The 25,963-nt window shown below is 33.1% G+C and overlaps 3 protein-coding genes across 14 annotated transcripts in view; all 3 read right to left on the bottom strand.

The window, feature by feature from the left end:
- Nucleotides 1-14,487, bottom strand: part of LOC127065055 (pinin) — a 41,764-nt gene extending 27,277 nt beyond the window's left edge. Inside the window, exons 1-3 of one of the 6 annotated variants that reach the window (XM_050996939.1) lie at nt 13,904-14,487; nt 13,630-13,834; nt 10,867-10,992 (exon numbers count right to left, since the gene is read on the bottom strand). In XM_050996939.1, the coding sequence (XP_050852896.1) occupies nt 10,867-10,992; nt 13,630-13,632 (129 nt within the window). In that variant the 5' untranslated portion in view covers nt 13,633-13,834; nt 13,904-14,487. Of the gene's footprint in view, nt 1-3,166; nt 3,337-3,844; nt 3,914-10,866; nt 10,993-11,139; nt 11,532-12,910; nt 12,965-13,358; nt 13,438-13,629; nt 13,835-13,903 lie in introns of those variants that run through there. The other 5 variants (XM_050996905.1, XM_050996949.1, XM_050996931.1 and 2 more) reach the window with 5 other exon arrangements.
- A 315-nt stretch (nt 14,488-14,802) lies between these two features.
- LOC127065138 (protein mothers against dpp) lies at nt 14,803-21,320 on the bottom strand. 6 transcript variants are annotated; one of them, XM_050997077.1, is made up of 3 exons: nt 19,768-21,320; nt 18,389-19,699; nt 14,803-18,314 (listed from the first exon to the last, which is right to left on the bottom strand). In XM_050997077.1, the coding sequence occupies exons 2-3, from the start codon at nt 19,633-19,635 to the stop codon at nt 18,155-18,157; spliced, it is 1,407 nt and encodes a 468-aa protein (XP_050853034.1). In that variant the 5' UTR covers nt 19,636-19,699; nt 19,768-21,320; the 3' UTR covers nt 14,803-18,154. The 6 variants fall into 6 exon arrangements, with proteins under 6 accessions (XP_050853034.1, XP_050853042.1, XP_050853072.1 ...); XM_050997085.1 differs by having other exon boundaries at nt 19,790-21,320; XM_050997115.1 differs by having other exon boundaries at nt 20,163-21,320.
- Nucleotides 21,321-21,564: 244 nt separating this feature from the next.
- Nucleotides 21,565-25,937, bottom strand: LOC127065075 (integrator complex subunit 8). 2 transcript variants are annotated; one of them, XM_050996971.1, is made up of 13 exons: nt 25,594-25,937; nt 25,357-25,529; nt 24,859-25,273; nt 24,544-24,781; nt 24,230-24,466; nt 23,914-24,159; nt 23,585-23,834; nt 23,095-23,505; nt 22,764-23,018; nt 22,430-22,682; nt 22,241-22,359; nt 21,809-22,158; nt 21,565-21,749 (listed from the first exon to the last, which is right to left on the bottom strand). In XM_050996971.1, the coding sequence occupies exons 1-13, from the start codon at nt 25,611-25,613 to the stop codon at nt 21,630-21,632; spliced, it is 3,087 nt and encodes a 1,028-aa protein (XP_050852928.1). In that variant the 5' UTR covers nt 25,614-25,937; the 3' UTR covers nt 21,565-21,629. The 2 variants fall into 2 exon arrangements, with proteins under 2 accessions (XP_050852928.1, XP_050852919.1); XM_050996962.1 differs by having other exon boundaries at nt 25,357-25,937.
- Between the last annotated feature and the right edge of the window lie 26 nt (nt 25,938-25,963).

Genomic DNA, 25,963 nt, shown 5'->3' with positions numbered 1-25,963 from the left:
ATTTTAAATATTCCTGCTGATTTTGAATTTTTTTCTTTGTATATATTATATTTTATAAATGTACATACTGTCATTTTAAAATAAAAAATCTGATCGAACTGAGATCACTCGCAAAATCTCGTTATCAATAATCTCACTTTTTATAAAAATTTCAAGTCAATTTACTTGGCCGCCTAAATGATACAATTAATAAATGAATCATATATATTCATTAATTTTATCATTTACACGACCAAATATACACGCATTTAACTTTTAATAAAAAACGGTAAAATATACACATTTAGATTTTAATATGAACCCTGCAGATTCAAAATGAATATTTGAAAGAAGTTTCAAAGCTAATTCTGCTAAATTTCAATTATGCTAAACTTTGATTTTGTTATATGTATGTAAGTACTTTGATTGATTGTCCGATAATATTTGTTAAACTTTCCGCTATGTCGAAAACATACGGAGCTTCCCGTGATCGTGTCTAAAAACAAATGAACTCGAAATTGTTTAAACGATGAATTAAGTTCACGAGAAAGGCAGAAAATAATCGAATATCTTTTAGTTTTGCATCGTAAATATTTGAAAACATTTCCAAAGGAAAACAAAACTGATGAAAACGTAGGTATACGATCGATTAGACTTGCTTTTTATTTGCAAGAGTAAAGAGATGTTATTTCGAAAAGATACGTAATGAAGAAGAAGAGATTTGAACTCGAATAACTACTCGGACGGAAAGCGTAAACCGAAATCTATTATCGTGTTTCACGGGAGTCTTGCCTAGATCGACGAGAGAGCGCGAAATTTTAGGTCGACCGAAGTAGCAGCTTCAGAGAGATAGCACGTAGTATGTATTTATGTATGTGTGTCGACGCTGCGAAAAAGAGAGAAAGAGACCGAGAGAAAAAGATAGAGAAAGAGAGACAGAGAAAGAGACAGAGAGACAGAGAGAGAGAGAGAGAGAGAGAGAGAGAGAGAGAGAAAACGGTGTCTTTCTTGATCCAACGCACGTAACACATGCTTTATGATCGTCACAAGTCGCATAACTTTGACTTGTCGTAATTTCAATGGAATTGATTACCGCACCTGTACTACTGCACACGTACGCGTGGACTGTCATCTCTTAGAGCATAAATTATACGAATTCGATTAAATTAATCCTCTGTAACCCAATTTTAAATATATATATATATATATATATATATATATATATATATATATACACACACATATATAACTATATTAAATTAAGTATAACTTATAGATATAAAAAATATTAACTGATAATTAATTTTGTCAGGAAAAAATGAAATAAAACGTACGAATGTACGATTTCGAAATTACACGACGTTCCAGATAGTGAGTTAAAGAAAGAAAAGAAAAGCGCAGGAAAGTAACAAAGTGTGACAGAATATCTCTTTCTATTTTTCTTTTTCTTTTTATGCACTTTACCGTACTATTCTTTCTTATCGATCATCGACTTCCAGCGATCAATAGATCGCCAAGCTTGAAGGCATATCCTGTGTTGGAGTATGCTGTGAAAGCCGTTAATTATGCAACATTTTTCAGAGAAGAATAAAAAATGCACAAGTTCGAGAATTAATTTGTACGTTCTATTTTTAGCTTTTCGTTTAACCGTTAGCTCTCTATTAGCTCTTTTTCTTTTTTCCTTTTCTTTTCTTTTCTTCTTTTTTTTTTGATAATCCTTATATTCAAACGGTTTTCGTGACACAAGTGCATTGTCATCGTAGAGTGCGTGCATCGGTCAGAGAAGCGATGTTGTAATTGCATTCATGTGTTAATAACGTTATGTAAACTCGATACTCGCGACGAAATGGCCTGAAAAGTTTCTATTCTTTAGAGTATTAGTAAAGAATCATAAGTGTCACGTTTGGCGAACGAACGGAAACAACGCAAAATGAATATTTCATCGATGATACCCCGTTATTATTACTAAAAAGATGTCTCGTCGAAAGCTACGCGAAAAAACGACACGATCAACGAGAATTCTATCGAGAGATACTTGAAACGTTAAGAAGAAAACGTTACGATTTCTAAAGCCGAAGCGAAACGAAACTTAAAGTAAAGTCGTTCCGTGAGCTCGATGATCGATGCGTTTCTTTACGCGCGAAGTAGCATAAATTGAAAAAGAAATTAGAAAACTGAATTAGAAATGTGTACGCACGTCTTGTTTCTTTAACGCACTTATCTAACTTATTCCTTGATCAAAAATGCATGAAAAATACGAGAGGTAAATAAATACCAATGAGAAATCTCTCGGTCATGCTTCGTATCACGTGACATTGACACGTGCCGCGTTACTCCTTCTCTTTTTCAGGTAATACGTACGAAGATTACAACATTGTAGGATGGGTGTATAGAATTATCTAAAAATTATTCTATTAATAGAAAAAGATTTACACTTAGGTTACATTTATCTCGACAAAGCGATATTTACGCCTTTTCATCGTTGTTCAACTTGATAATTATTTTTACGTACCAACCATCCATTCTTTCCGTAACAATAATTCTCGTTTCTTCGATAAAAACTTGGATTATATTCCACGGTCGCATACTTATCGCATTGGCAGGTAAGATTCATTAATTAAAAGTGTCAGACAAAGATCACGATCGTACTTCTGCACAGGGATCGATAAAAATTCAAAATTTCATCTTCCCTTATCTACCCACAAGAATAATAGAAATAGATCAAAACCTTCGTCGTACTTATGTTCAATGAAAGTAACTGTTTGATTAGACGTCAGCACCATGATGATTTATCGATACTTCGATATAAAATAATCAATTAATTTCGCAATCGAGAGACGATTCGTTAACGACGCGATCACTTGCGTAACGAACATAATCGATAAGCAAAACATCCGAGGACAAATGTATTACGATGAATTCGATGAGGAAACGACACTTACAATTTTCATTATTTAAATCAAATGTATAACGTGCAATGAATTAATACCAACCGAATTAAAATAAAAAATTTTCTTTGCACTTGAAAGAAAAAAGTTAAAAACGAAGAACACTCTCTTAAAGATGTACTTGACGAACTCCAAGAAAAGTTCACACTGTGAACACTAACTTACTGGAGAGATCAAAGACGTTTGACAAAAAAAGACTGTCTTAGTTCCCCTCACTTTCCATCTTTTTGAGGTCGTACCATAAAATTCACATTGCCTCTTCTATTCGCTCGTAGACGAAGCATAAACCCTCACGCTTTCTCTTCGAACTACGAAAATTCCATTGGAAACGCAGCGGGTCATCCGTTAGCTGCCACAACTACCTTTGTAGCCCGGATTTCCTTCAGGCGAATAACGTCCTTGATGGACTTAGTAGTAATAGCGGTAGAATAGGAAGGAAACATAAATCAAGACAGGACCTACCCCATCGTATCGTTCTGCACGGTCGATTCATTCGAGCCAAACGAAGAATATTTGCACTTATCGTCTTATTTAGCCTTCTTTTATAAAACTTTCCTTCTTCACTGTCGTCTTCGAATTTGGAACTTTTAATGAGAATGAGATATCGAGAAAAAGAGAAGGAAAGAAGAAGGAGAAAGAGAGAGAGAGAGAGAGAGAGAAGATAAAAGAAAAGGGAAAAAAGAGAAAGAGAGAAAGACAGAGAAAAAGAAAGAGATAAAGAGACGAATCGATAAGAGAGCGATCGCGAGCGAAGCTCGCACGACAATGAAACGGATTCGCTCGGTGATCTCTGGCTTCTCCACCTATGCCACCACTATGTCCATCCATCCACTATTATAACACTTTACTATACTTTTCTATACATATACACATAGACACGTATCTACGTACACGGGAATGTTCGTAAGTTACAATACCAAGGGAGAATAACGAGAGATACGCGTACGCGCGTATTCTCTATCTTTTTCCATCTCCAGTCCGTCCTGACACTACTCTCCTCGACGGCACCAACGTTATTACTATTCTCCTGAAACGCGCCGTTTCTGCATTCACCGGCCCGTGAATCCGTATGCGAGTCGACGCATATGTCGTATGTATGTATGTATGGATGGATGTATGTACATGTAGAATACACTACAAAACCGAGGCTCCGCTACGCTAAGCGTCATCGTTCGCATGAGGAAAGTTCTCTCTCTTTCTCTTTCTCTTTCTCTCTTTCTTTTTCTCTCTTTCTTTCTCTTTCTTGCTTTCTGTTTGCCTTTGAGATAGGCTACGGCCATGAAAACACCTCTCTTCCTCTCTTTAATCTTCAAACGATAGCATTTACGCCTTCGAAACGGTTTTTCTGGTTATCGAAGTAATTGTTATAAAAGCAAAGATCAATTTTACAATATATGCTCTTCTTCTGAATGCATGTATAGAAATGCATCGATTTTCGTCGTACGGTATATCTCTCCTATTCTAGTATGTGAGACAGAATGCGAATCGTAATATGTTTCCGCAAGGACGACGAGGTGCATTGTCCATTATCGATCGTGTCAGGGCTCGGAGATATTCTCGAGGTGAGCGATAGAAGCAACCGCCAATGTCAGAATACGGTAAAATGATATATCATGGTACATCGAATAGAAAATCTTATTATTTCATATACCTATGTATACTTATATACGATAATACGAATGCATAACATGCTTTAAAATGTAAAAAAATCAAATGTTAATAAAAGAAAAATGAATTTCTTTTTCTGTTTGTTATTTCGATTGGAAAATACTTTATCCTATATGCGATAAACTATAAAATTTTTTAATAAAAAGAGAAACGAATTTTTTGTTTTCGTTGTTTTTATTTCAAAATAATCTTTCTTATCGTTAACAAATAGCAAATCACAGAATGTAAAATAAAAAAGATCGGATTTGAAATAAGATAATAAAGAATCTTCAATATTTGTTAATTTAATTTGCTAAAATATAATTCTCCATCCAATAATTATCATCGATTCGAACGTTATAATTTTGCTCGCAAAAACATTGAAGCGAGTAAGTACTTCCGTTGAATTTCGAATCTCTCGAGAGACAGATTGCGACCTAATAATAATCCGCGTGCTTCAACATATTACCCAAACTAATTCCTCTCATCCTGATTATTCGAATTCTCCTAATTGGTCAGCTAGTTGGGTAGCATGATTGAATGCGGACGAGCTCGTACCGTGCGCTTAGAGAATATAATCGATCACTAAACAGGAACGGCGGCTCGAGACATAATACGAACAAGAGTGATTCAATTACCTACCAACTAATGCACAATTAACGACTTTAATTCATAATTAACCAAGTGCAAAACATTCTTTTTTTCGTTCTTTCGGTTTCATTCTTTCTTACAATTTCTGTATCATGATTTTTAAATCACGCGCCTTTTAAGAACACGAAAGGATCGACGAACTGACAAGCAAATAAGAAAAGCTCGTTAGATCAATAATATTATTGCGAGAACATCGAAACTTCAAGTGTACTGCCTTTGTCGTCGATCGTTGCTATACCATGAAACGATAAGACCGATACAACGCACGCTCGACGTGTAAAGTCACGTACTAAAACACGTATCCATAGGTCATGCGGATTGTTGCGACTATATTCTCTCTTTTCTGTAAAATAATATACATATATTTCTTATCTCCTAAGAAGATGGTGGCATCGCATCGAGCGTGACCACGGCAATAAACTAAATAGCAATATCAAACTATATTGCTAGACGGTAAATAAAAAGTCGGAGTGGTATGGAAATACGTGAATATTTCATTTGAATTTAACTCTTGATTATTTCCAAAACTATTATTAGTAACGTGAATATAAATGGATCGTCTAAACCCTTAAATGTATATGATTTTGGCAAAATTATTTTTTCAGATATCAATTTGTAACAATATAATAGATAATACATTCTTCAAACGAATCTATCAGATTGTAGTTACATTTTTATGACGTTATTATAATATATTTCGTTTTTTAAAATATCTAGCAGAATTGTTTCATTCGACAAAACATTCGACAACACTTGATATTATCGTTATACGAATTATTATCTATCGATCCTCTTTTCTTTTCTTTCATTTAAAATCCGATAACATTTTCTAAGGCGCTAACAATCCACTGTTATCTCATAATGATAATATACACTCTGATTATATGCTATACATTTAAGATATCGTTACTCGATCGTTATCATTCCAATCGATTTTAATCGGTTTACAGTGCTTCTCAATTTAGGTTAATAACGAGGAACTTCACGTTCCTTCGATTTAGTTTAACGGATAAAATCATGGGACAAGATTCTCCGAGATACCGTCACTGTTCGCCGTATAAAAGGAGAATTCTAATTAAATCTATACAGTGATATCTGGACCCTTTTCTCTCTCTCTCTCTCTCTCTCTCTCTGTTGCTCTCTTACTCTCCGCTATTCATCGTGGAATAAGGCGGTTATTTTAATGTAATTACGACGGCGACACGCTACTACGGCGATCATAATGAAATCACATTAACACGATAGCATGGCCTAAATGTTATTTCACGAAGGCGAGCGTAACGCCTGGGATTTAATAAGCCATGCGATTTTAAGCCTCGTTACGAAGATCACTCGAGTTTCTTCCTGGATAATCCTATTAAAATAAAAAGAATTAAAAAAAGAACGACGTCTTACGATCTTCTTCGACTTATGTCACGACGAAAAATGTAAGATCGTTGCTCTTAGAAGAGTACTTGTCGCCTGAACTCTCCAGGGTGAGATCGTAAATGTCGTTCACGAGTATCGGTTCTCTCGTTCCTTAGATACCAAGCTTTTTAATTTATTTTATCGCTTCATCGTTCGACTATGACCAACCCCGTCCACGTCACCAACCGTGAATTTTATTGGCACGACTGGACTTCGAGCCGATATTCTCGTTTCCGTTCACTTCTCTTAAAGTCCTTCTTGAAAGATTTTTCAAACATTGCAACCAGATCACTAGAAATATCTCGTATTTCATATTATTACATATTTATTAGCTACAAATTAGAATTATCCAATAACAGGTGAAAAAAATTTATATTTCCGAGTAAACATAGTATTTTTAACTGTTTATTCAAATCGTTTAAATTTACATGAATATTGATACGATATAAAAAATAAAACTCTTATCTGCAATGCATTAAAAACCTTCTCTTATCGTCTCTTTCTTTATCAATAAAAAATCGAGCAGAATCGGCATGTTTGGCTGATTCCAACGTGTTCTCAAAAGCACGTACCCAATTCGAGCACAATTATATTCTCGTTCACGGTTAGTTTAACCGCGGCCATTATGCGAAGGTCGGCTCATTTTACTTTTTTTTTTTTTGGTTCCATTGTGATCTGACACACCTATCAATTTTAGGATCGAATTTGTTTCGTTTCGCGACTACCAATCGACGATATGTCAAACCCGGTCCTACAGTAGTACATCCGTTCCCTGGTGTGTAAAAATCCTACGAGAAGACCTTGAGAAACCTCTCCCTACTACGTAGCTTCGACGTACGTACTTATGTATTATATATACACATATATGTTGTATATACCTATGAACATCGTATGGCTACGGATCGGTAACTCTATCGAATAAGTACATGCAATGTTTTCTCGTTGGGTTTCATCGTGGGTTGCTTCTTTCACCCGTGAGACGTATTCGAGTCTCCGTAAAAATGTCTTTTTCGTCTATCTTTCTCAAACATCTCGGACGGTATTACCTATTTCTTCAACCTTTTTATTCTATCTTACGTATACGAGTTAGATATAAGTTTCTCTATAAACTTAGATCGATCGAATAATCCTCGAAAATTCCTTTTTCATCGTCATTCGATTTACATCGATGATTAATGTTCTTTAAAAACGGTTAGGTTGGAAAACGAAAGATCACCTTCTTGAAAAAAATTTTGTAACATGTTCTTGTTTTTTTTTCTTTTCTTTTCTTTTACAAACAAAAATAATTTAAAAAGACAAAAGATTCTTTAAAATTCTTTCTCATTTGCGAAATAACTTGACACTTAAAGCCGCTAAAAAGGCCGCCTGAAAGTTTAACGAAGACTCGCTCGAATCCATTTCGCTCGTATCCCATCTGATAATATAATGAAAACACATAATGGATTTTTATCGATCGAAAGAATTAAGCTAGGGACATTTCTATAACCGACCGTAAAAACTTTTCCGGAAACGTTCGATCGCAAATGTCGGACACGGAGGGTGCACTCTTCGTTATTGATTTCGTGTCGTGTACGTTGAAAACTTCAAACGCCGACGCTTGTCGTCGTTGTGAGAGAAAGAGAAAGCAAGAAAGAAAGACAGAGAGAGAGAGAGAGAGAGAGAGAGAGAGAGAGAGAGAAAGAGAGAGAGAGAGAGAGAGAGAGTGTGAGAGAGAGAGACCTATGACTAATACGTTCTCATTAAATATTTACATTCGGCCTTTCTTCTCTTGGAATTTGTTTTTTTTTTTTCGGAATAAATAACGATAAAATGTAAATAATTGATTTACCGGAAATACCTGAGTATTAAAGTACGATTGTATTAATAATTAGAAAAATCGATAACATAATCGAAGAAGTCATTTTTTTCTATCAACATAGAGTTTCAAAATCGAAATAAATTATAATCGTTTTGAGAATAATAACATGAAGATTTGTTTGCAACAAAGGATTTAAGAGAAACTTATGTCAACTAGAAATTAATTAAGACGAATATATCTAATATTGACTAACGTAAAAGGATAAAATTTCAATTAAGAAGAAAAAAAGAAAGAAAGAAGAAAACAATCGAAAGATAGAGAAATATTTAAATTAACAAATATTAAAACAAATAATATTCACACATATAAGAAAAAAATATAAACGAACGACAAAAGTATGAAAACAACAAGATTGCAAATAATCATTGCTTGTGTAACAAAATTTTTGCGGTCCTCGGCTTTTTTAATGTACATCGAAGACCGACTACGTGTTGACTATACGGAATATATGTGCGACATGCTTATCGATCACAAAAGATACGTGGTTGTAATACATGAACATGTACGCAGACAATCTCGTGCGTCCTCTTCATACATACATATGTACATTCATACATACATACATACATACATACATATATACGGGCCAACATACGCGACACGGCTGTAACGCGAACGAAACACAACGAAACTTTGCACGAAGATAAGCACTGAAACCATTAAATCTTAATGAGAAAGTGGAAATATAATAAAAATTATATTAGATGAAATCGTCAGTCGCTCGGACTGAAAGTAATTTACATCGACTTTGCATTTCAAAGTTAATGAAATTATCAAACATTGATTTGAAAATCATTCAACGTTTTCTAGAGAAAGATTATTCTTCCATTTAAATTCGATTCATTGGTACGTTCATAATTCAACAGCTATAGCGTAAAAACTTTTACAAGTAAAAAAATAATCCATTTAATTAATAAAGATGAGTAACAGGCTACTATTGAAGTGTCGTTTTCTCAACACGAAACAACGTTTCTGATACATCGCATAAGAGGAAAACGCTCGAAGACTCTCCAAACGCTTTTTCCCGCGTTCGAGCGTTGACCACTTCGATGATCGTTAATAATAGAGCACTCGTTGTTTTTATCGTCGAAAGCAGGTCTGGTTCTTGGTACACGTTGCGGGTGAATTAGAAACCTATTACTTCCACGTGTGTCCCGAGATAGAGATAAAGAAGAGAAAAAGAGAGAGAGAGAGAGAGAGAACTATATTTACAAATACATCTTAAGAGTTATTCGTGTTCATCTAGTACTTAAAAATGGAGCATAGGCATCTGTCATCCATCGTCCAATCGTTTCGCGTCCTGCTAACGAAACACACCCTGATAACCGATAGTATCCATAAATGTCTCATAATTAATTGCTCTCGATCTACTCTACGTATAATCCTTAATCGTTACCCTTGAACGAAAATTTCTACTCGGTTAGGTCATCTCAAAATGGGTCGATCGAAGTACATCGATACAAAATACATGTCCCAAGAACGTTTCTGACCCTCCTGTCGAATCAATGACGCCCACGGTCAAGTAGAATTCGTTATAAATAAATAAGAAAAAAAGCTTTCCGTTCGAACTTTTAATTCGAATAAAAATCAATTCGGAACTAAGATCCTGTTAGATCAAGTTTTAATAAATGCAATCCCGCACGCCATTACCGAGCAAATGCATTCACAGTTTCTGGTTCTCGAACTTTGTTCTCATTGATGAGAAAATAATTTACGATTGTGAAATTTTTTATTTATAACACGATCAAACGTAAATAGTATACAAATACTATCTTCTTCTGGAAATACGAGTTATTTATCGTATGTGAATAAAATAAATATTAAATCGTTCCTATTATTCGATTTCATTGAAATATTTCTCAAGTTTAACCGATTGAATATCGATACGAATAAAGCAAATTTGTATAAAGTAAAACAAATATCCTTGAAATTATCTAAAATAATTTTACTAGAGATTTACACGAAGCAACAACATCAGATCTATTTAAAAATTCTGTCTATATTAGAATGAGTTTTTAGTTTCCAAGGACGAATCATTCTATTGGAAAAGAGTTCAAAAACTTTCATAAAGATGAAAAGTAGCTATTAATATTAATAGAAAATTACAATGTTATTATATATACAATGCGAATGAAATGTTAATAAACAAACATAAATAAATAAATAAATAAATAAACATAAAAAAATACATTATCTTCTTTTACTTGAAAAAACATACAGAACTTTCCAGTTCTTATACATACTACAAATCAGTCCCTACCCTATTGAAGTCACAGAAAACTGAAGTCACATAAAAATGACACGACAAAAGACAAAGATAATGGTAACAAAATTTCATTGAATTCAAAATAAAAATGATAATAATCCAAGACTTACCTTAGCCATCTCGTCGTCCTGTTCGTACGGGAAACTTATCGAGGAGATGCAGCACCAGTCAAGCTCCAGCTTCCGGTCCGGTGTCGACTCTCTCGAGTGGGCCTCTCCGAAGCGGAAACTCGCGTTCTGCAAAAGGCGGATGAACGATGATTGATCCTCGAGTTCATTCCTCGTTTTAACTCAAATTTCTTGAATATAATCGCGTTCGACGCGAACGATTTGATCACGATACAATGAAACAAAGAAGGAAATAAAGAAGGAAAGAGAGCTAACGGAGAAAAAAACGGAGGAGCCACCCTCGAACGCTCGATCGTGGGCGCGTGTGCGCCTGATTTTCCTCCGTGTGTCCTACTCGACGCGTCGATTCCAAGCGAAATTCACTATTGCGGCTCTGCCCTCGCGCAGCGACGCTTCACCGACGTCGGCGTCGCCGAGAACGACGCTCGTTATTGATCGGGGCCCGTCGTCGAGCGTCGGAGGCGTCGCTGCCCGTCGGAGGCTACTGGTAATACTGGAGGTTGAGGTGGAGGTGGTGAAACTGCAGGTGGAGGTGGTAATAGCGATGGTACTGCTCGTGGAAAATCGGACAACGTAGTTCTCCATCTCTCTTTCTCCTTCTCTCTCTCTCTCTCTTTCTCTTTATTTCCGAAAGGGTTGGCGCCGCTTCAACGAGGAGGAGGAGAGCTCGATGGATCTCTTCTCTTTCCGGTCCAAAAAGACTTCTCTTAGACAAATTTTGAAGGGTTTTAAGCTAACGGAACGAGAGTAGGCTGGTAGTCTTCTTCTAGTAATGATCACTGTATATAACTCCTATAAGGGTTTTCTCTATCTATAATTATCAGTGACGCCAAAATGTGAGATACTTGTGAGATACGCGAACTTCTCATTAATAATTTCTTTACTTGGAACAAGTTTTCTTAATGATCCGAAAATGATATTCTTTTTTCTTTTTTTCTTTTTTGTTCCTTAGAAATTCTCCAAGATTTGTAAAATAACGAAATCTGGTTAAACAAAACGTACGATTAAAAAGTGAGTTTTACGATGTAAGAGATTTTAAATATTATACTGAATTGTATGGAATAACTATAACTTCATGTTAACAATTTCTGTACTGAATAAAAATTTCCTTGATCTGAAAATAATCTTTTTTTTTTAACTTATAAATTTTCAAGAATTTTCAAGATAATCAAATCCAACTAAACAAACAGAAGATAAAATTAAAAAGGATATAAGAATATATATGTAAATAATATTATGCACGACTATAATTCTTTCCTATCTGAGATGATAATATTGCCAGCAAAAACATTTTTTTTTTATCATTATAATCGAGATACTATCAGCAAAATACTTTTTTAATTTTCTAAAAAGAATTTCTTGAGAAAAATGACATCTCTTAACATAATTAAAATAAAATTAATTTGATGGATTGTATGTAGCAATAACTGATTAAGTATACATCATTTATTATGCGAACAGAAATAATTTCGATTAATGGTATACTCCATGCCTATAACTATTATGACTGGAAAGAGTTAAAATTACACACAGGCTTTGTACGGAATATATACGTCAAAACTATATATTCTATGTGTCCGGAAATACTTTCGATTCGAGGACAATGGTTCTTTTGTGTGCCGTATATACGCTGCTTCGAGTCTCTCCTAAGAATGAAGATCGAGTTTAGATCCAGCGAATCGTATACTTCCCCCTCTCCATGCCTTGATAACTTCTTCGACAATATTTACAAAATAATGCTTGGAATGATTCGAGGAAATAACGATAAAAAGTATCGTCGGTTTGGTTATTACGTTGGATATTTGATAACAAATCCTGATAAACATTGATTGAAATTGTTGATAAAAAATAATATTATCTACGAACGTATATCAAATAATAATGATAATAACATTTCCTTGAAACATTATTACACGCAGCCTTTAACCAGTGTTATACGACCAACATTTGAGAAAACAGTCTGTCATTAAAAAAGTTTTTGTTTTGTATTATAATTTATCGTTTCGTAAGTGGGATTTACCATTACCTTGCATGTTTTCCGTAGGTATATGCGGACGCACGCTCGAACGGTTCGAAAAAGCTAAATTGTTAGATACAACGAAAATCACTAAAACTGTTTTTTTCCTTTCTTTTTGTCGTGTGTTTCCAAAAAGGAAATACGCATTTTCTATCGATTTTGCAACACCGGAATCACTGCGAAACGATTTTAAGTGTTGTTGGAAATATTATAACGTGTTGATGTGATTGCTAAAAAAAAAAATATTTCGAACAGGAAACTATTATCGATATTTCTTATTTTCACAAGTGTCGATACGCGTGAGATAAGACAATATTCTATCGTAGAAACATTCCACATAAGAAAAAAAAAATAAATAAATAAGAACAAGAAGAGAAGAAAATTGTAATTTAAATATAGAAAGATATATAGAAAAAATCCTTCGCACGATGATATATCGTCAAGATGTTGAGCTTACAATGATATTTTGATAGCCGATGAGAAGAGCCACGAACGATTCCGAAGTCACTTTTGTTTTCGAAGGAAGAAATCGAAGATCGAATCAGTTCGAGATGATCCATTTATCTTCGAGATAACGATACCGATCGTTCGTTCCAAATGAAATTCCTTCTCTTTTCTTCTTTTTCTTACTTTTTTGAAAAAAATATTCGCGTTACTCGAGAGTAGTAGGAAACGTTAAAATGTAATAAAGTTGTTAGAATAAAGATAGAATAAAGAAAAGAAAATACCATGACTGTGCTGAGCCACCGTGTCGGGTACTACGAACCTCTCTTCGCGGAGGTTCGGGTGACACTGTTGGCGAAATTATTAGGAAGTGGTGACAACTCGGGTAACGTACTCAGGTCACCTTGGTGGCGTCGTTGACGAACCGCCGGGATGAAAATAATGGCTGGCACGAAGACGATTACAAATCGTATCTTATCCCGGATAATACTGAAATAAATTTTAAATCGTATTACAACAACGTAATTATTTATTAATTTTAATTCATCGATACTCTACCTTTTCGAAAAAGTTCATTGTGATATAATATATTTTGATAAATATAAATGGACGCCGGCAAGTTTACAACACACGTTCAATGTGAACTCTACGCATGAAAACATGTACATAGTACGAACAATAGATATGTATGTTTAACCTATAAATTCGTTTCACTAGTTTACAAGATTTAACATTTGTTCGTAATAAAAATCGATAATCTACAATTAATTGTTAAGAAAGATATATTTCTTCGGATTATTTCGAATTATTTTACGTCGCGTAAAATATCCGATCAAAAAATCGAAGGATCGACGTCATACAGTTACACGTATAACAAAATCTCGCGTACAATTAAATAAATACTAATCGTATTATATACTTCGCTTCGTGAATCGATACGTAAAGATTATTTGCATGAAAGTATTAATTCTTTTATCTATGTACCACGATAAAAACACTGTAAATGACGACGAAACAACGTTTGAATTTTCCATTCCGAACTGATTTTATCACGTTGGCCAACTTAAGACATGTCAAATTGAAAAAGGCAAAATTTTCGACGATTGTTTAAAAAACATGTGTACGTAAAATTACTTTGATCTTATGCTATTAATTGATCATTTACTATATCCGTATAATTTCATTTACGAATAACACTCTCCACGTCTTTATTTGTTTATTGATATATACTAGGAATATAATATATCTGATGAAAATTTTTATACAAATATCTAAGCGCGCGAAAATACAAACGGCCGACTTGAAACAATACAAAGGATAATCGTCAAAGAGAACATAACTACGCTTATCGTAGAGCATCGTGTAATCAACTTTTTCATTTTAAAATAAATATTGAATATTTCGTGATTGGGAACGACGGATATAAAAAGGTCGGAAAAATGAATGAAACGACAATGTTTCATTGCACGTAGATACACATGTAGGTACTAATTTTTATTCATACTCGGTAGGCTTCACAACACACTGATTACCAAAAAAAAAAAAAGAAACGCAGACGTAGCGTCACAAACAAGAGTATCTTTGTCGCCCGAGCAAATATCTTTAATTTAACATTAAAAATCATGTATGTATGTACGTTGAATCGGAGTGCATATCTTTCTATACTAAAGTCCTAAAAAGAGTTTTGTCTTTTAACATATCGTTACATCGTAAATCAACGCGTTTCTGAATCTATAAGACGTCTATATTCTGTAAGTATGCCGCCGATGTCAATTGTTCCATTATCGAGTGATCAGCGGCCTCGGTATTCCGGAAAACATGGAGAAAAAACGGAAGGAAATATCGTTGGTATCATATCTAAAAGTTAAATGTGGAATGGATTCCGAAGGCGTGTTGTCACACGAATAATTATATTTATTTACAATGACTGCCATTAATGAATTACAAACCCGTTCCCAAATCACTTTCTGCATTAATACACTTCTATATATATACAGTTATATATAAATACATCTATATCTTTTTTGAGGCCATCGATATTGTCAAGTTGAAATTTTAATTTTAAGTTAGCCATGTTCGTTAAGAGCAAAAAAAAATGCTTCCAACAAAGCACAGTTTTGTTTCCATGAAAAACTATGCTTTAATTCTCTGTTATATAATGTATAAGTTTATATATGATAATATAAGAAGCATTTTCAAGGCACAAATATGGGCAGCATATAAGCTGTGCTAACTCTAACACAATAAATAGACAATTTCTTCCACGCATCTTTGATTTACATACTTTCAAATTGTAAGGCTTATTAGTATACTTTCATAAGAATAATGCAGATGATTTGTAACCGGGTCTTACAAAAGGATTCCATGTATATATTTCAATTAATAAAGTGAATGAGAGAGTTGCAAGAACGTAATTTAAAGCTCTTAGTATACAATATGGTGCGGTAATTGTACATACATGTTGCGACGAAGCATCGTGCTCGTTTCGATTGCTATAAGCTCAATACACATAAACGCATGTTCAAATCTCTTATAATATTTTATCGATATTGATTGTGAATATTATTCATCCTTAAAAAAATGTTCTGTTAGCATCGAGGCTTAACAGGCAATTACATGAAAATGTAAGGCAAACAAGATTGTATCTAGTATCGTTGGCGAAATGTTGTTCTTGTAATTACCGATTATTGTCACAATCTCTTGTATAACTGTTGTTACGAAAATCTTGTATATTTCAGTCTCTCTTTTCATTTTTTTTTGTTTCGTTATGTTGGCAAATTTTCTTGATCTCCCGATCGTAGTTTGCTAATTTTGGTAGCAAAGAATCACAGCTAGACACATCGGCAAACGAGTGTTATTTAACAAGCGGCAGTGAGTTCTGTTTCACGGTCGTACGATATTCTTACTTTAACTCATGTAACGTGTTCGACTTTTCCTAAACTTATAGTCAAAAAGTACATAGAATATACATAAAAAGTAATAGCAGTTCAAAGTAAAAGCCAGAAATACGTTTGAATCTATCTTGGAATACAAACATCATTAAATGTATGTTATTCCTAAATGAAACTTAATATTAATCGTGTACATTTTGATTAAAACGATATAAAATGAAAATATTTGTCATCAACATTTCTAGAAAAGAATTACCTATTTCAACACATTCGCAGTACAACTTTTACACGATGCAAAATATTTCTTAAAAATGTTCAATCTTAAATGTTTACTATTTCTATTGCACTTTCATTTAATTATTCATACGACATTCCTGGCTCGTTATATAATAAAAAGTGAAAGGAGCTTTTATTTATATATACATATATATTTATATATATATATATATGTGTGTATATATATATATTCCTTATATATTATATATATATATATATATATATATATATATATAAAATATTAAAAGATTATTTATTTAAAGTTAGAATTCCCTTTTCTAAAAAAGAGAAAAAGAATGTTTAAAAAGATAATTCTTTCATTTTATTAATATACACAAATTATACTGCGTTATCTTAAGAGATAATTTTACTATAGTGTTCAACTATATCGTTATCTCATAAAATACATTAAAAATTTTTAATTTATATACGTATTACGTATAATGTCAAATTTTTACCAAAAATTACTGAAACATTTAAGGATTGAATAAACCATATGATAGTTCTACATATTTATCACATTCTTCATTGCTTTGTAAAGGGAAGTCTAACTTTAAAAAACATTACTTAATTCATTATTCAGTTATGGTCACGTGACCAACATAGCATGGCATACATAAAATGTTAGGGAAGCTTGCATAAAAAGTAATCCTTGCAAGGATTACTAAATTTAAAGTTTTAAAAGATTATTAGATGCAGTTAACTTTCAAGTGTCAACGTGAGATCAGCATCCAGCATTTCATATCGAAGTATCAATTGCATTGTAATCAGTAATGACAAAATTAATTACTTTTATTTCATGATTATGATTATAATGATAAGTTTGGGTAATCTAATCCTCGTTTAGGTATAAGTTGTAATTTTAAAGCACGCATATTATATTTCGAACAATTGGACAATAGAGTATTATATATTTAATGTATAACTTTCGTACAATATGCACCAATTTTAGAGCCAAACATGAATTTCTGATTGTAATCTCTATCTCTACACTATGTATAATTATATAATTATATCTATACATGATTTGAAATGATTTAAAATCAGGTTAACATATTCAGCTCTAAAGAATAGGTATTTATATTGATTTAGGAAATTACTTTTTTCTATCACTTGATAGATAACTTGTGCTTGAATTTCAATTTCTATATCATTTTTATATTGTCCCTTAAGATCATCTAGGAAAGCATTTGCAGTACGCTAATAGCGAATATCTTCAGAACAATTTCCCATATAAAATAAAGTATTATGACTGTTGAATAGATTTGAAAAATATTCCTCATATGTATATAAGATATCCTATTTCTACTATAGTTTTCTCCATACATAACAGCCAAATGTGGTATAACTCTAAACATATACCACGTTATCTATGAAACTTTTATTTACCAACAATCACTCTCTATCTATCTAATTTTTATAATTGTTCATTTTCTTTAAAATATTTCTTCAACATTTTTAATTATGCTGAAATTAAATGTGTCACAATAAGTGACCATCTTTGACACTTACACCTTTAACCACTTTCCTGGAAACACTATCTCTTGTAGAATCCACATAATTTATATGTTTCTGCACTGAAACTCACTTTTATATTACCACTAATGGTTTTTTCTGCTTGTATCATCAACCAGTATGCAATCTATGACACAGAACTTATAGCATTATGTGGAGAACCCATTTGTGTAAGCACTTTATCCAACCATTGCAAAGGCCCATGTAAATGTGCTTCTATCCAACAAGGTGTAGATGTAACATCTTGCCGATGATACTCTGCACCCCACCCTTTTACAAAAGACATTCTGCAAAACATTAAATGTAAAATAAGATGTTAAATACTTAACGAAAACGTGAAATATTGAAAATATAAATATACCTGATTGTACACATTTTTGTTAATTCATACACAGCTTCAAATCCATGATTAACACTTTGTGACAATAATTGAGCAAATTCTTGATTATTAAATATTTTGAGCGAGCAACCTGGAGGAATTTTACAAACTGTACTAGGATGAAAACCATGATGATGATTACAATTTCTCGATTGAACGAATATGGCTGAATCTGAAAGGCATTCTGCGTAAACTTCTCCACCAACATAATAGAGATGTACTCCTTTTCCAATATGTCTTCTAGTATTTTCAATAGTAGAATTTCGATTTACGTTAGACAGTTGACCCAAGCAAAAACGATCAGAATTATTACTTGGATTCGTAAAACCATCTACTATAACAGAATGAGACTGACAATGAAAAACTTCGCCAACTCTACAGTTTAACTCATAGTATGCGATAGAGGCCCAATACAGTGGTTCCTGATAACACACTGGTGCTACCTCAGCGGGACCACCCGTGTCCATTGCCACCGGATCTGGTGGAGGAGATTGACCAGGTTGTGAACCATCTTCTGGAGGGGAATATGCCGGCGGCGGTGTTTCTGGTAATCCATTTGTACCATAAGGACTTTGTGGATTCGGCGAAGTAGTACTGCCTGGACTAGGTACAGAACCAACAGAAGACATAGGAGAAGTCGGATTAACACCAGTGGTAGAACTTGCATTAAAGCCACTGGATGAATAAGATACATTATGTGGCATGGTCGGTTCTGCTAATTGTTGAAATGGTAGTAGAGAATGTCCAGGAGCATATTCCGAATGCCTTGGGACAAGTACCGGTGGAAGCACAGGACTTTCCACTCTTTTGTAATGATAAGGATTAATGCAAACTTCTTTTTGTTTAGCAGAAAATGGATACTGACACAATTCAAGTGGTTTCAATTCATGATGAGACTGCAAATCTGGCCATCTCCATACTCGACAATATATTACATGTGGTAACCCCTTGCGATGAGATACTTGTAATCTACCATCCAAGCTTCTTGGTATTGTTACGCACTTGCTTGGTGTGCCAGGACAACTTAAGGCCCGTTCCAATTCCTCTATCGCGCCTTTCCTTTTTTTTAATTTCTTTACCAAAGAATCTACTGCTTTCTCTGCCCATTTCTCTTCTTCGTCTCCTTGTTTCCAGCCAAGCAATTTTTTTACAGCTGGACTAGTGAAAGAAAATAAACTGTTCAGAGAAGACATAGGTCCAGAACTGGATGAACCTTCCTCATCATCCATGTTTAAAATATTTAGATATTAATTCTGTGAATGATTCTTTTTAACTCTTTTTTCAAACTATGGTCTGTAACAGAAAACGATTGAAACATAAATAGTACAGAATTCCTTAATAAAATTTTGTAAATATCTTGCCTTTCATATTTATTAGACCTGCCTTCTTGCTTTCATTTCATTCCCAACGAAAAAGCTGTTATAAAAGCTTTTCATGACGAATTCGAAACGTATGCTTTAGCAGATAAAAATACGTAGCGAAATGTCAACTCCAAAAGTCTTTTTTCCTTGAAAATTCATCGTATCTTAAAATTAAAGATTTTTCCAAGAATCGCGGAAACGAAAGGAAAATATCCATAGCGAATGTAAAAAGTTAGGTTAGATCCCCGAAATGTTTTCAAGATCACGCTGTCGAAAAGAAAAAATAGTGTATGAGTTGAACGCGCGCGCACGAAAACGCATCAGAAATTCACGCTCGCGAAGCTCGACTTTTGTACTATTATAACGGGACAAGAAGATTTGAAATATTTACTTACGTACCGCATGCTACCGTTTCAGCATCATTGTTTTTACAAAATCTCTCTCCCACTAGGAGGAATTCGACGCCACGCTCTCGCCATCGCGAAATAACTAAAAGTACCTGCAATCGCGTATCGATTCTTCTCGCGTTTGACTTTGGAGCCTACTTAATGGCGCGATGACGATTCTTACGAATTTGATAATCACCTAAGTAAATTTTATATCGATACAATATTATCCACTTCGCAGCATTCTCACTTTTTTCTCCCTCCCGCCCTTCCAATCGTTCTTTCTTACTCACTCCCTCCCTCGATACTTCTCTCTCTCTCGCTCTCTCTCCCTCTTCGTTTCTTTCTTTTCTTTTTCTTTCTATCTCTCTTCCTGTCTATCGCTCCCTCGCGCCTGTTTGCACAGCACGACAAGGGGATTTCTGAGGAAACGAAAAACTGAATACTTTCACTCGTCAGCGAGATGAGAGAGTATTATTGTCGAAGAAAACTTTTGCCCTTACTCACCAAGATTGATTATCGAGATGACTATCGTCGATGTATATACTCGTCTTCAAAGACTTAAAAGTTACAAATTATTATCCCTTTTGCATCTCGTTTGCGCGAGCGAGTGTTTACTCTACGGAGAATGGGACGTCGCATAGCAGCATTATGGCGTTGCTGAACCATCATGGCGACGTGTTTATGAGGCTCGCGTTCGCCGTAACTGCTATACCAGCAATCGCATACGTCCATCACATTTCCCTTTCATATCGAAGACTCTTTTGATACGTTCTCGTGTGCATCATTGGAATGTTTATATCATCCACAGAAACATTTGCCCTGCTTGCTTTAGCATTATTAATCACTTTTTTTTGACGCACATTTACGTACTCATAGTTACGCACGATGATAACACAGCGCGATTCGATATGATAAGAATTAGTCAAATGTAAGGACGTGGACTTTTATTTTCTTCGATGATTTTTGATAATTTTCAATGACGCAAATATTGTTTTTATCTCTTTGTGATATATAATTACCCAGCTGTGTATACGTTTTTCGATATCTTTTAAGTTCTTTGTATTTATATAGTCAGCATATAACATCGTTTGAATCATATATGTATGTAAGCGCTCATTGGCAAGGCTGCGAATGAGAGAAGGGAGGGAAATTCGAATAATTGCATTACCGAGAAAACGATAAGCGTTACGAAATTTACTCAAATTATGATAGTGGTAAAGATGACGTGCCTAGATTACCTATTTTTCTGTCGTACAATCATATCAACCTGCAGTTACGTCCTTTTTTCTGAGTCATCTAAAAAGTATATATACGCAAACGTTATGTATCCGTATACTACGTACGAAGATATAACTAAAGCAATTACCTTAATGCTTCATTAGTCACGATATTAATTATCGATTAGAAATATTATAAAATTATAAATTTTATTTTCCTATTGTAAGAATAATATACAACTTATATACAATTCGTTTAATACACATATTGTTTTGTTAATGCTCTTAAAAATTTTGCTTTCCGTATATTTGCTGCTTCTCTCTGGATTTCTTCATTATTATTAGAATTCAACTCTAACAGACCTATGATCTTGATCTGAAAATAATGATGATCAGAAAATGAAATTAATTTTTATTATATTGATTAATACTTACAGCAAGTTGCTTTCTATGATGTTCACCACGTTTAGTATGCAAGTGAATAAGATATTCCAATATTGTTGTGTCCCAAATGCAATGATAATACGCATCCATTGCATCTGCTGTTGTACAATTTTTTTGATCGCTTCCTGCCATTTTAAATGCCAGAGAATAATCTACTTCTTCCAAAAATTGACACAATATGGCTGCTTGCGTATAACATTGCAAATGAGCACAACATTTAATCATCCTTCTATAAACAAGATCATCTATTTGTGCACGTGGTATAGGTTGACTGAAAAAATCGCTAGCAACCATTATCGCCTCTAAATAATATTTCATTGCACTTTCATAATAACCTAAAACTATTGAAACATTTAATTTTTTAATCAGTATCTTAACAAAGAGAAATATTTTTTTTGCATCATCTATTTATTGTATACGCACCAAAGTTAAGATCACCTGTTAATCTTAACCAAGGAATATTAGTCGGGTGATATTTTAATGCTTGCATCAATAATTGAAATAATAGCTCTCCGATATATCTAATATTATAAAAGTTGGTACTGAAAATAGTATACACATTGTTAATACATATTTATAATATCGAATAGAATTATGGAATGTAATATTTACTTTAATACTCCTGCTGGCCAGAGAGTAAGATATTGTGTATGCAGTTCTAAACTAGATTCATCGCGCAATACATTACGTAAACGTGCTAGGAGAGAAATAACAACAGTAAGAACCATTGGTTCACGTAGTCTGTTTAAGGTCCCTATTATACTAGCACTGGCATCTCTTGACGCACTTCCAGTAGTAGTACTACTATTACTACTACTGCTTCGTTTTTGTGGTTGGTCTCTGGGTGCTCCAAATGCTGTTAAAACTAATTATAAAGATTATTCATATTTCCATAATAAACAAATAGAGTATAGTAATTTAAATTGGTCATCGACGTAATATTTACTCATATCCCACGCTTCTCTAGGAAATTTTCGTGTTCCTTTATATTTCACAATATCTTGACAAACACTACTAATAGCAGCTGCAAATTCTGTATAACTCCATCGTTTTTCTAAACTTGTAAGATAATCCCATTCGGCCATATTTAATAAAAAAACAGTACAATATTCAATTATTTCTTGTCTGGGGATAACTTGATCAGTCGCTTGCAATGCACCAAGACACTGTTTACTTCTTGTAACTAAATTTTGTATATTACCTAAAATGAAACAATTTATATTATTACAGATAATTCCATTGAGGATTTAAATTACTTCTTTTCAAATTATATTTACATATGTTTGTTGCTGGCCAAGCATGGAGACATCTCCATATATCAACAAGTAATGACTCCCAATTTATTAATTTAGATAATTTATAAATTAATGTATTTCCACTCTGTGAATGCTGTTGTACTTCCTTTTCTAAAACAAGTAGTAATTCAATAGCTCCTTCAAAGTCTTTAGATATTACTAACTCTCTGCTCTTAGCCAAAAGAACATATGAATAGTCTTGAAGAAATCCTCGAGGAAGAGACATAACAACACTTTGTAATGGTATAGGTAATTCCCAATAATTGTTTATATGCCATGATGGCTTCATACGAAGTTTGCTATCCAAAAGTAGTAAAGTCTCATGAATTTCTTGACTATCATAAGATTGTATGAGTTTTTGTTCTAATTCAAAAACTTCTATCCCTGTATTATCTATAAATTATATTTATATTATTTTTTATGAATATTTATGTATAACATTTGCCTATACATTTATATTCTAAACACTTACATGTAGATCTCATTGGTGTAATCCCCCAGTCATTATTTAATAATAAATTTGGTAATTCTATTTCTTCAATAGATGCCTCTTTTTCTATCTCATGTAATTCCCTTTCATTGAAAAGTGCTGTATAAGCAGGAATATTAAGTAATTTAGATGCCAACCCTTCTAAATTACTTGTATTTACAAGATAAAGTAAGTAACGAGAGATGTATTTTTTGTCTATCGGAGTTGCTTTTTCCAGAACACTATCAAGAGCCTATAAAATAATTTTGTAAAAAATATAATTAATAACTTTGATTTAAATATTTTGATGAAATATTTAAAATCTTACTTACCCAGAAAAGTACATCAAGTCCTTTAGTACCAGCTGATTGTATTTCAGAAACATAATCTCCAAGGATAACGCTTTCATTGAGTATATTACGTACTAAATTCAAACATTGAATTTGTAATAATAAATCACGAGCTACTACAAGTTTTCTATTTACAGATCCTCCTTGAATATCTAATTCTAAATTATCCCTGTAAACCTTTGGTATCTCTCTTGAAATATTATCAGTTTGCAAAATTTGCAATATATTCTAAAATATAATTTTCATATTATATTACAGAAACATTACATGATTCTGATCATTAATAATATGTACATACTACATATTGATCTTTGATAGAAGATTGTAATTGTTGCGTTAGAGTAGACATAATACCATCTATGGGTACTTCACAGGCTAGACAACATCCATCTAAAAATTCCTTTTGTATCTTGCAGTATGTCAATGATTCTGAGGTGTCAAATTTATAAAATATTTCTTTTGCTTGACCAACGTGGTTCTTTGCTTCTTGATATTCTTCTCTTAATAAATGAAATACAGCCAAGTCATAATGTATCTACAAAAATAGTTGAAAAGTAATAAATCATTAATTTTTTAACAAATTTCTTTTATGTTTATCCGATTATACGATACCTGACATTTAACTTCTTCGATATTAATAGAATACATATTTTCCCAATTTTGTTTGATCTCTGTACTATCTTCCGTAAGCATTTGAAAAGTATCAAAAGAGAGTGCTTTCAATTTTAAATCCGTCGATTGCAAGACTGCATTTAAAATATTAACACTATTGGGTACATGTGTTTCTAATTTTCTGATAATCTCATCCACCATACCCGGTGGTACGTAAGCAGATTCCTGAATACCTGGTCTAAATAAAGAACAAAATGTTTATATAATAACAATAAATAAAAATACTAATGTTATTTGAAAGTTTTATGGTCTTACATATGAAGAAACTGCTGTTTAGATTGCTTATTATTTAGAGCTCTATAAATTATTGCTCTTATATGCCATCTGTGATATAAGACGATTGTAAACAACGCTTGGTCAGAAACGTTATGTATAGAAAAATCAGGAATCGCAGGTATTTCAACAATAGTATCTGTTGTTATATAGAACAGATCTTGCAATAAAGTTACTTGTATTGGTAAAGGTAATTTCTTTTCCAATATATCTAAATTCCATTTTAAATGCGCAGCTACTTTCAAAGAAAGAATCTTTAATGCAAGATTTTTATGTGACCACTTTGTCATGCTAGATTTTGTTTCATTTACTTCTACATCTGTAGATTTTGTATCGCTCTCCTTTTGATCGGAATTGATCGTTATAAATTTAATTATTAAATCAGTAGATGATGGATCTATGAGTAAAAAGAATTCGATTAATGAACGATCATAAAATATTTTTACTTCTTTAGTTTATATCTAATTAATCTAGTTTTACCTGGATTAGATTTTGACAAATGTTTCTGTAGTAAAGACGGATTTAATAAAAATTCAAACCAAAGAATTGTATCAGGTGAAATAGGAACTGTTCCTGGTCTTAACAAATCTACATCCATATTTCTTGTGTTAATATTATTAAAAACAGATTTGTACTGATACGAGTTACTTTTACTGTAAAAACAAATACGCAGGTTAGATGCGTAGTTAAGCCGCTCGGTATGTAGTATGCACATACGTTCCAAATAATCTCTCCATTTTTTGTTGTAAATTAATTAAGTATATTCTTTTATTGTCAATTTCATATATACATAAATTTTTATACTATATTAATAATATAAAGAACTATATGAAAAACATTGTCAGAGCAGAACAAGGTACATGTTACTTCACTGATGCTTTCGAAGCAAATGACGTCCTTCCTTTTCCTTTTCTAACCTTATACATACAACATGCGCATATATATATACTACTATGCAATAATATGATTATTTATTACAGTAATACTGATTATCATATAAATATAATAATAATATAAATTTATATGTTTATAATGTTGATATAAACGTTTAAGATTTTGGAAATATGAAATAATAATTTATTAATAA

Source organism: Vespula vulgaris, chromosome 1 (assembly GCF_905475345.1).
Source record: "Vespula vulgaris chromosome 1, iyVesVulg1.1, whole genome shotgun sequence".
Classification (NCBI taxonomy): Eukaryota; Metazoa; Arthropoda; class Insecta; order Hymenoptera; family Vespidae; genus Vespula; species Vespula vulgaris.
This window is presented reverse-complemented; position numbering and strand designations above follow the sequence as displayed.